The sequence below is a fragment of the Neolamprologus multifasciatus genome, chromosome 14, assembly GCF_963576455.1.
Source record: "Neolamprologus multifasciatus chromosome 14, fNeoMul1.2, whole genome shotgun sequence".
Taxonomy (NCBI): Eukaryota; Metazoa; Chordata; class Actinopteri; order Cichliformes; family Cichlidae; genus Neolamprologus; species Neolamprologus multifasciatus.
The window spans coordinates 6,302,083-6,313,249 of record NC_140452.1 but is presented as its reverse complement, the minus strand read 5'-3'; the positions used below and the strand labels follow the sequence as shown (position 1 = coordinate 6,313,249).

The window sequence follows — 11,167 nt, the reverse complement described above, 5'->3', positions numbered from 1 at the left end:
AATGTGCAACAACCAAAAAAATCCCTGTTGCAAAGTATTTCATGAAGCTAAAATCTGTTTTATTATTCCTGATTTACTGCTAAGTATTCATATATTTCAGGTGACTATACAATGGAAAAATATAGCATATAGAAAACTCAAATGTGTATAAAAAGGTTTTTATACACAAACAGCAGAAGAAAGACATCAAAATCAACAGTTGATTGCGGTTTGCAATCTCCTGATATAGTGATATTTTACACACTGGACCTTTACAAATTCTTTGTCCTGGTAAATAAACAAAAACAAAAAGAAAAAAACTTTAATATATATTGTTATCAGTAAATGGTCTGTATTTATATAGCGCTTTACTAGTCCCTAAGGACCCCAAAGCGCTTTACATATCCAGTCATCCACCCATTCACACACACATTCACACACAGTAGTAATTTAATGGCTGAAATATAGTTCATTACTATTTCATTGTTATCATAACATACACCTGTTGAGTTTTTACACTGTCATCACATTCATTTCTCACTTTCTGGGAATCACCTGTCAGGTCACCTGACAATTCAAGACCAATATAGGCGATTTAGCTTTATTGCTTTATTCTTCCATCTCCTATGAAGAAATATAGTCTTTAGTTTTCATTATCCTTTATTCTCACCATCTTTGAATCCGGTGACCAACGAAACTAGCTATCACAATAGTTTAAGCTTTTAAATTAAAGTGACTACTTTATCTGTCCAAAAATACTGACACACATTTTACTGTAAAGTTTAAAACCACTTGAATCCGCTTTCGTTTCTTCAAAGAAGAATTTTTAAACGCAAACCCCGCTCTTCTTTTTCAAAACATCCCTAAAAGACCATCTTTCGTTTTTCAGGGAAATGTGATCTCAACAGTAAAAGCTTTTAGCGTCTAATATTTCATGCTACATCGTGACAAACGTTACTAAACGTTACTAACTAACCGTTCGTGCTCACTGTGTAAGACGAAACCTCGTCTGTTATTTACAGTCGTCCCACTCCGCTCAGCTGACTGTGCGCGCTCCCGAGGCGTACGCCAGCTTCACTGCGCGAACATAATGCCACGTGACGTGCATAACAGGTCATATGACTGACACTCTTAGGTCTTCCTCTGTGCTGTGAAGCTCACAAATAATCGAACATGGCGGATTTGGAAGAGCGGCAGAGGTTGTTAGGAGACGAGGACAGGGGCAGTGGACCCGGCAGGCCCATGCTCGCCATCTGCGACCCCAACCGCTTACTGCACCGACTGGTTGTCCTTTTTTTTATGTGCTTCCTGGGATTCGGTAAGGCACGGCGAGCTATTTGGGACTAACTAAAGTTAAATACTATCAAGCTAGTGTAAATAACGCACGTTGTTGTCTGCTTATTATGTATGAAATGTATAATAAATGCAATAGTGTCACGTCTGAGCCCCGCTAATGTGGGTGCTTTGTTCCAGGAAGCTACTTCTGTTACGATAATCCCGCTGCACTCCAAAGTCAAGTCATCCAGGTATTTCACACATAATTCAAACTTTTACACCAGGGCCTTAAAACCAAATGCAGGCATTCAATTTAATCCCACACTAACAAGCCTTTGGAGATTTCTTTTTATATAGAAGAGAGGTTATCTTTTAAAGATCACTACACTCTATGTAAACAAAAGAAAATCTACATAATAAACAACAAGAACAGTCAAATAAGATTCCTAGTAAATGGTGTTGTTACACGGATTTATTCAAAAACCTAGAGCCTACTGTGCATTGTGCTCAACACAAAATGATAGCAAAAACGAACACAAAGCGAGAGTCTAATGTGTGTTGTTTTTCTTCTGTGACTCGCCCAGGATTTGCATCTGACGACTGCAGACTTCATGCAGTTGTACGCCTGGTACTCCTGGCCTAATGTAGTCCTCTGCTTCTTTGGGGGATTTCTGCTTGATCGGGTCTTTGGTGTCAGGTAACGAGAAGAACCAGTCGGTTGTATGTTTTTTGCCAACTATGTGTTGTTTATGTATTTTCACCCAAAAGACAAAAGTGAATGCTCCGTGTGGATTTTGTACACGTCGTCTTGATTGGTATCTTTCTCCATGTTCTTATTTACAGGCTGGGAACCATCATCTTTTCCCTTTTTGTCTGTGTGGGACAGGTAATATACTCTTGAAGTTTCAGAAGAATGCAGTTACTTAAACAGATATACATTCTGTTTAAATCCATATAGCTCAATAGAAAAAAATCCTTGGGAAAACTGTGGTGATTAGATTGTTTTTAACGTTTCTACCTCTGCATAGGTGGTCTTTGCTGCTGGAGCATGGACAAATCAATTTTGGCTAATGGAAGCTGGACGGTTTATATTTGGGTAATAAAACCAAAACAAACTGTCTTCTAGTTAAACCTTTTTATTTTACTAGCATGTAAAAACTTAAAAAACAAACAAAACAAACATTGGTCCTTTTCTTGTTTGAAATAGTAATAAAAAAAATGCAGTTTCTTATGAGACTGATTTATATCAGCTTACAGAATATGAATGATATAGCCAGAAATACCATATATGGGGGATTCTTAGCAAACCCGAACACACATGAAGTCGCTAAAACAAAGTCAGTGTGGTGTTATTCAGTCACATATATTTATCCGTCAAGAGACATTAAAGTCTGATTCTAGGGCTCAGGTTTTCAGGCTTGTTGCTTACATGATCCCTTCTATGTTGTCTTTTCTTGGGTAGTATTGGAGGAGAGTCTTTGGCAGTAGCCCAAAACACATATGCAGTGAACTGGTTCAAAGGCAAGGAGCTCAATCTAGTATTTGGCCTTCAGCTGAGCATGGCTCGCGTGGTAAGAAAGCTCCGAATGAAAAAGTGCATTTATGCAGGCTTTGAAATACTTTTTTGTTTGTTTTGATATTTTCAATGAGGTAAGCTGTACACTGACTTCTCTGCTCATCCCAAGGGCAGCACGGTGAACATGAACATAATGGGCTGGATTTATAACAGAGTTACAGATGCTGTTGGCTCGCCTGGACACGCCGTGCTGGGTGCATCACTCTTGATAGGTAAATGTTTTACAGTTGCACTTCACTGAACCTGACTTGTCAGGTGAGTTTTACACTCTCAGACTCCAGTTACACCCCCTTTATTTCCTTGTTTGGTAGAAATGCTACACCCTTTCTTTTTTACTTCTAAGTTCAAGTAACGCAGCTAGCACAAACCAACAGAGAGAAGTGATATAGAGAACTAAAAGTGCTGCAGACTGTTCCAGATGAATCACAAGGAACAGAAGAAGTGCCAGTTCTTGTAATGTTATCCTGTGACATGCAGACGTTTCCACTTTTGCACAACTTGCAGTTTTGTGTTGTTTCCTGCTGCTTCTAATTTCACTGAACATGTTTAGGGGCAATAAAATGATTCTGATTCTCCATTTCTTTTTCTCCCCTTAGCTGCCATAACGTGCGTGTTTTCCCTAGTCTGTGCCTTGGTTTTGGGATTCCTTGACAAAAGAGCCGAGAGGATCCTCAACAAGGAACAAGAAGGAACAGGTAATGTCTTCCCACACTTTCTCCCTCAATTTTGTGTTTTCCCTCTCATCACACATCAGTGAATGAATACTAGAAGTTCTTCCACAATCGTCGCAGATTGCCCCCATGTGCAAAGTCAAATTTAGTTTTTGTTTCGTTGAGCTCTAAAACCAACTATCTGGTTTGACTCTACTCTCTCTGTTTGAGAAAGTAGAGTCTTTTTGTTGTCGTTGTGTTGGTGGCAGTTATAGCCAGAGGTAGGGATGGGTACCGGTGTCCGGTGCCATGATGGCACTGGTTCTGACATAAACGGTAGTAACCAGACCGAAAAGCAGCGCACATTTCGGTGCTTTTTTTTCCTGAGCTGTGATACACTTTAGATTCTAGCCAATCATTTTACGTTTCCGAGGATAGTAGGCGGGTCCAGGTACGTACGTTCTTTTAGAGCAGAGCTACAGATTAAAAATGCCCAAGGCGAAGCGGTCAAAGTCTGGCTGTACTTCACAGATGCAAACTCAGCAGCTGCAACAAGTGCTTTAAGCTGATACTGTGATACTGTCAAAGGAGGTAACACCTCAAATCCGATGAAACACCTGGCGACGCATAGCGTTTTTTTTAAAAGCCGAGAAATGCGCCGTATTTGATAGCTTGCTGCGAGACCTCACACCGTGCACATCTACTGTGGGTGTGGTGCCTGTTATCGGACCCAGAGTTAGCAACATCCCCCAAAAAGCTGAAGAGTAGAGTCCTGGCCCCTAGCCCTGCCAGTGTAGCAGAAATGATGAGGATGATGATGCAGCAGCAGCCGTTCTTCTCTGCGTAGCTTCATGTTGTTCGTGTGTAATTTACGTTGACTAGGCTAACCACGTTATTACATTAATGCATGTAAGGTGAACAAGCAAACATCATCATAGCTACATGCGGCTGTCTTCTTCTTTGATGGCAGATACTCCCTTCACCCTGGCCAAAAAGGCTAAAATGACCAAAGAAAAAGTGGAAAACAGCTAAACATGAGAGGTTTTTGGACAAAGTTTGTGTTTTTTCCATTGTTTAAGCACTGCTTCCAGCCAAGAGTGATACCATATATGCCCTATAGCTACAGAAAAGGCTAACATTGTTATCTTTTTACAAAAAAACAGCTGAACATGAGAGGTTTTTGGACCAATTTTGTGTTCTCCATTCTTTAAGCACCGGTTTGAGCACCATTTAAGCACCGGCACCGTTTCAAAAGTACCGGTTTGGCACCGGTATCAGATAAAACCTAAACGATACCCATCCCTAGCCAGAGGTGATTTTGTGGTTCTAACCCTATTCGCATGACGAAAATAACCTCTTGAATTTATTTACATTTAAAATGTCAAGAATATCCATTTGGACTTTAGGTTGAAATTGCCAGAAGTTAGTTGTCAAAGGTCTCTCTGACCTCTCAAAACCTTTTTTTTTTAAAAAATCGTAAACCTTTTTCAACATGTTGATGCCGAACTTGCACGGATAACCACACTCTCTGTTCTCGCTCGATGGTTGCATTGTGTGGTTCCATTAGTTAACCCATTTGCTGGCTTGTCAACAGTTTAATTTCTCAAGAACTTTCAGCAGAAGCAACATTAGCAAGTTGAGTTGGCATCGCGTGATGTCACCCTATTAAAAGGGAAATGAGAGGTGAGAGCGCTGAAGCCTGAAATGCATCCGTGTGAATCCTGCCTAACTCATGAAGTAATTATTAAAAAACAAGATCACGCACATCAAATATGATAAAATAATGAACTGATGGCATTTTTGTATTCAAATGGTTTAGTCTGCAGAATCATGGATGAAAACTACTACTCGGCGGGGAAGAAAATGGTTAAATTTGGCATGCAGTATGTAGTATTTGTCAATAAGAAAAAAGGTTGACATGTGTTAAAGAAGCATTTATTCTTTTAGAGCTGGTCAAAACAAATGGTGTTCTCAGACAGATTTGTTTTTTGTGTTGCATGTTAGGCGAAGTGATCAAGATCACGGATGTGAAGCATTTCCCTGCAGCCCTGTGGCTTATCTTCATCGTTTGTGTAGGCTACTACGTGGCAGTTTTCCCCTTTATTGGACTGGGACAGTGAGTACTCCATACGTCTGCACTCTTCCTCTAACACCATGTTTCCTCCAGTGGTCCTTATATTGCTTTTATAGTATATATACTGTCTGCAGAACGCTGTCTGCTCTGTGCATCCCCTGTTTCTCATGAAATACAGGAAGCAGCACACGGATCCCAACATCCCAAGTGCATTATCTTTGTTTGTAAATGGTGTATTTTATATGTTATTCATTTAATGTTACAAGTGACCTGATTTAGTCTTTCCTAAAGTCAACATATCCTGTCATGTGCCCATAACCATTTAGCTTTGAGTGAAGAAAGAACTCCCACTCTAAATAATACACTGTTATGGTTAAAATGCCTGATAAGAATTAAATAAAGAACCTTTAGCAAGGTAGTTGTTCAACGTCACAATGTTGTGTTGGGATTAAACTACAAAGGGAGTTTTTGACAAATAGCTTTGAAGTGAAAGAACACAATTGCAGCCGTTACAAAATGAATTTCCTTCACTGAAAGGCGTTCTCAGATCACGTAGCAACTGACATGGATTTGCCACAATGGGTCAACGCTAACTGAGTGGATGGCTGCTATGAAAATTCAATCTCTCCTTTTGTTGTCAACAGCCAAAAAGCCAAGCAGTTCTTTGTACTGTGAACGCATCATCTTGTCTTGTCATTCGCAGGGTGTTCTTCATTGAAAAATTCAGCTTCTCCCCAGCTGAAGCCAGAGCTGTCAACAGGTAACTCTGAGAAAGCTACCTTAAGATATTAGCACTCTTTATATTCTGCAGTTTTTGTGGCGGGGGAATTTCCTAAAATAGCGTGTTCTTCATTTAAAATAAGGATATTCATTATATAATATTTTAACATGAATCGTTCATTGTCCATTGTCTATCTTTCCTAGTATTGTGTACATCATATCAGCCCCTGCATCTCCAGTTTTGGGCTTCATGGTTGATAAGACGGGGAGGAACGTGTATTGGGTATTGCTTGCAGTGGCAGCAACACTTGCCGCTCACATGATGCTGGCCTTCACTTTCTGGAACCCATGGATCGCAATGGTAACTTCCCTGGCAACCTTTTACACTGCACTTAAACATTTTGCACATTCATAAACAGTTCTAGTATGTCTTGAAAATTGAATCTGTTCACGTGGATGCACTGAAACAGTTTTTCAGTCGGAGAATTGTTTTATCTCGTATCCAGTTAACAACTGAGAAATTGTAAAGTGAGATTCTGTGCATTTGCTTGATTTCCAGTCCCTGCTTGGCGTGTCATACTCCTTATTGGCCTGTGCACTTTGGCCCATGGTGGCTTTTGTCGTGCCTGAACATCAACTCGGGACAGCCTATGGCTTGTATGTGCCTTTTTTTATCATTAAGACTTAAATTATACATATTCTGCTTGTTTGGGCCACCCATTAACATATAAATATTGCTGTATTGACACTGATGTGTGTTCTCTGTCTTTGCACATTAGTATGCAGTCCATTCAGAACCTGGGACTCGCTATCATTTCCATAGCGGCAGGGGCGATCCTCGACAGCAAAGGGTACCTGGTTCTGGAAGTGTTTTTTTGCGCCTGCATTTGCGGTCAGTACTTTTATGTCTTTTTGTTTCCTCTTTTTTTTTTTCTCAAAGTCTTGTTAGACACTTGTGAGTGCCATTGTTGGTTATTTCCTTTTTGCATTGGTTTTCCTTCTACTTTCTTGTAGTTGGACTGATAGCCGCAGTGTTGCTGTACTTCGTGGATTACATTAAAGGTGAGAAAAGACTGGAGTGTTGAATTCTCCCACATTTTCACTCCTCTCTGTTTTGTGTTTCTTTATTGTCTCCGATTTTCGTCATAAGCCTTCTCATATGACATCTTTTCACTTTACTCTCAGACTCACTCACTGCTTAATCTGCCTATTTCCTTCTCTTGCTCCAGGAGGAGATTTGAACCTGTCAGCCGCAGCCAGAGCCAAACTCGGTAAAGAAGCCAGTTCAGATGCAGAGTGAGTAGCTTTGACCTTCCACACACCGTCAGTGCTTTTCCACCCACTTGCGCATCAATTAGACAAGCATCTCAGAAACATATTGAACACTTCTCTCATGCAGTCAAGTGACATAAACCCATCGTAGGTAGACAGAAACTTCCAATATAGACACAACTAATAGGTTTAACTACAAATAATAGTTAATAATGTGTAGAGGTTATAAAACATACCAAAAGCTTTGGTCGATTAAATTAATTTGTTCAGAGTGGTTGTTACAGAAAACAGGGTTATGGACTTGCCAGGGATATAATACAGTGTATCAATAATGTTATGTCTTCTTATTATCCACACTTAAAATGCAAGAAACCTGTACAACATGTATTATATATTATACATGTATTGCACATATAAAAATTAAGCGGACAGACAGAAACTTCGTTGTTGGTTCTGCAACAAAGAGAAATTTTTAAAGGGAAAAATTGTTTATTAGGTTTTAGTTCAAAAGTTTCCAATTCTGGCTTCATATAGGATTTTATCTCATCAGTTGATAGGTTTTCCTTTTTTTTTCTTTACACACACACACACACACACACACACACAGGCAAACATGTTTTGAAGCGAGTCTTCTTTAACTTCAGGAAGTCCTTTTCTATATTAGCTGGCTGGGTTATGTGCTTCGGCTTTCATATTCACTTGTACTGACACGTGCATGTTAGCTGTGGTTGGTTTATTTTCCACTCGCAGCACTGAATGAAACCAGTACTTCTACTTTCAGTTCACAGTTACAATTAGAAAGAACGATGAAAGTCACACATGTTTTCTGTACTCATGTATAACCTGACTAATCTCTATTTTTATGTGTGTGTTATGACTTGTGCAGACTGATTAATATCTCCTGGTTCATGCCTTAATTGATATTTTCCAGATGATGATGATGAGCGAACACACATGGTCCTGGGCTTCAGAGCCAGCAGGCTGCAGTGTCCACCCCTGAGCTACCATGGGGCAGGACTGCGGTTCTGACTCCGCCCAGTGATGTCATCTGTGGTTCTTCACACCAGAACTGACTGTCTGGATTTGGGACTGTTGTATAACCTTGCATAAATGTCTAAATGCGATTTTCCGGGACACTTGACAAACGACATATCCTACTTAATCCACAGTTACTCTCCAACTTGTCAAAGTTACTTTATTTCTACTTGGATTCACTCACTACTGACTTTTGTGTGTGTCAAAGTTCAGCATGCTTGAAAAATATTTGAATTATCAAAAGATGACATTTGTACTTACAGCACAGAGGGAAGGGGTCCTTTGATTTTATCATGTACTATTTATTGTTAATTTAGCTTTTTAACATGTAAAATGGGGTAACTGATTTTAAATGTTTGGGGTTTTGTTTTGTTTTTTTCTTGTTTTTACAAAAAAAAACAACAACATTTCTGCACAACTGTTATTAGCCTGGTTGCAGAAAGCTCTGCAGTTCGTTTATGTACACACCATTTGTCACAATTACTAACCAAAATCAGCCTTATTGGACTCTGCTTGGGCACAATGGGCTCATATTCAGTTCTAATATGCTTCATTGACCTTGGTGGCAGGTTATCTCAAAAAGAGCAGAGCTCTTTGTTTAAGTCTTTACTGGCTGATTTCTCTTATTTCTTCATTTGCTCTTTGCTGATTTGCAAAGTTCATAAGTTTATTTTCTATTCCATCATCGAATGTTACAATTACCTTAAAGATCATTTCATATATCTATATCTATATCTCTCTATCTCTCTATATATATATCTATATATCTATAGATAGAGATATAGATATATATATCGATATAGATGTATAGCTATATAGATATAGCTATATATATATCTATTGATATAGATATATCTATATATCTATATAGATATATAGAGATATAGATAGAGAGAGATATCGATCTAGATATAGATCTATCTAGATCTATATAGATATATATCTATATATCTATATCTCTATATCTATAGATAGATAGATAGATAGAATTGTGTTTTATCGATTGTCTTTATTGCTCTTTTATCAAGCTCAGGTAATTAATTCTTTCTAAGCACTTCCCCAAATTGATATTTGCTTTATCTTAATGGTGTAACAACATATTCAGCTTAACACTGACCATTCCAGTAATGAGGGAGGAGGATTTTGTGTTAATGGCAGGGTCACACACTGTGGATGATTAACATTCACTACCTCAGTTGGGCAAATGAACCCTTATTCGAGTCTTAACAAGTATTTCATACATACATAAAGACAGCCAGTACAATTAATAGTACAAAAAGGAGAAAAGAAAGGTGGTTAGACATCAAAAATGGCTGCTCGGTCAGCTTGTTTGCTCTGTGGTGTCGGGAACTCACTGCAATTGTTTAACAGAGAATACTTGTATTAAACTTTAACTGACATTGAACTGTGTACAAGATGACTGAAATTGTACAGAAAAATTCAGTTATTGAAAAGATCACATTTGATGCCATGAACAATGACATTAAATTAAACATTTTTTTAAATCATCTTTTTTTTTTTTTTTATTGAAGTAGTTATTCTGTAATACTTTTGTGTCCTTTTCTCTGTCTTCTGCAGCAGACTGGGTGACTAATCCTATTGTAATATTTGCATAATTGTGTTCATGTTAGTGTTGGCTGCAGAGATGTTCAAAGCGTCTATGCTATTTTATTTTTTCCTGCAGGAAAGAAAGGCAGCCAAGTAAGCCGACACAGGGTGAGCTGGCTAGACTGGCACCCATGTCTGCTTTTGGCTTACGCAACCGCTATCTCTCCAGGCTGGGCGCACAGGTATACACACACACACACGCACACTTTATGCAATTCATATTCAAAGAGAGCCATTTATTAATCCGTTCAGCCTCTTATCTTTACAGTGATAGAACATTATGTTTTTTCTATTATTGTTCTGTTTGTAGGCTTTGCTTCTTGGCTGTTTTAACTTCCACTGTGGGGTTTTTCTTCTTCATTTAATCTGTCCTGTCCTCTCTTTGCTCAGATCCCAGACCACTGCTCCAGCCATCTGTCATCTCTTGCTTACAGGAGTGTTCTGAAATGATGCCCTTCATTCAGCTGTCTGCTGCTCCAACACTGTCACTCTGTGCCTCGAGACAAGTATATGCTAAAATAGACTATGCTTTAAAAAAATGTCCTATTTTCGATGGAAATTTGAAGCGCTTTTTTACCTCCAGGTTATTTTTAATCTTCACTTGACTTACTGTTCCGAGTGTTCGCGGGTGTGTCTGTTTTATGGCTACATATTGGAATATTTTGACCCGTCTTATTTTCCATTTTTGAACTGAATATTTCTTCTCTTTTAGAAATAAGATTCTCTACATACGACAGAGGGCACCAGTTCCCACAAATGTTTAATGTCACCTATGACCACAGTGTTGCTGCTTTCTATTGAGCAGTCTGTTGATTGTGGCGTTGCTCCAGTTTTGCAAGTTAATTGCAAGATGACCTTAGTATTTGCATAATAATTGCACAATTGGTGAAATTTTGTATATTGTTTAGTTATGACAAATGCATTTTTTAAATTTAAATCAATAAAATTACGTATAAAACACAGAGAATGCGTTTGTAG

The 11,167-nt window shown here is 38.7% G+C and overlaps 1 protein-coding gene across 4 annotated transcripts; it reads left to right on the top strand.

Annotated features, from left to right (window-relative positions):
- Positions 1–1,057: 1,057 nt before the first annotated feature.
- On the top strand, positions 1,058–11,101 carry mfsd1 (major facilitator superfamily domain containing 1). Of its 4 annotated transcripts, none has more exons than XR_014868598.1 (18): positions 1,058–1,297; positions 1,453–1,505; positions 1,839–1,951; positions 2,098–2,140; positions 2,283–2,350; positions 2,717–2,825; positions 2,940–3,042; positions 3,427–3,525; positions 5,485–5,596; positions 6,258–6,314; positions 6,479–6,635; positions 6,834–6,931; positions 7,054–7,166; positions 7,289–7,336; positions 7,504–7,570; positions 10,266–10,371; positions 10,580–10,695; positions 10,902–11,101. XR_014868598.1 is itself a non-coding variant. In XM_085130225.1 (17 exons), the coding sequence occupies exons 1-17, from the start codon at positions 1,153–1,155 to the stop codon at positions 10,637–10,639; spliced, it is 1,551 nt and encodes a 516-aa protein (XP_084986351.1). In that variant the 5' UTR covers positions 1,059–1,152; the 3' UTR covers positions 10,640–11,101. The 4 variants fall into 4 exon arrangements, 2 of the variants coding, with proteins under 2 accessions (XP_084986351.1, XP_084986352.1); XR_014868597.1 differs by having other exon boundaries at positions 1,059–1,297; positions 10,580–10,772; XM_085130225.1 differs by having other exon boundaries at positions 1,059–1,297; positions 10,580–11,101.
- Positions 11,102–11,167: the final 66 nt, after the last annotated feature.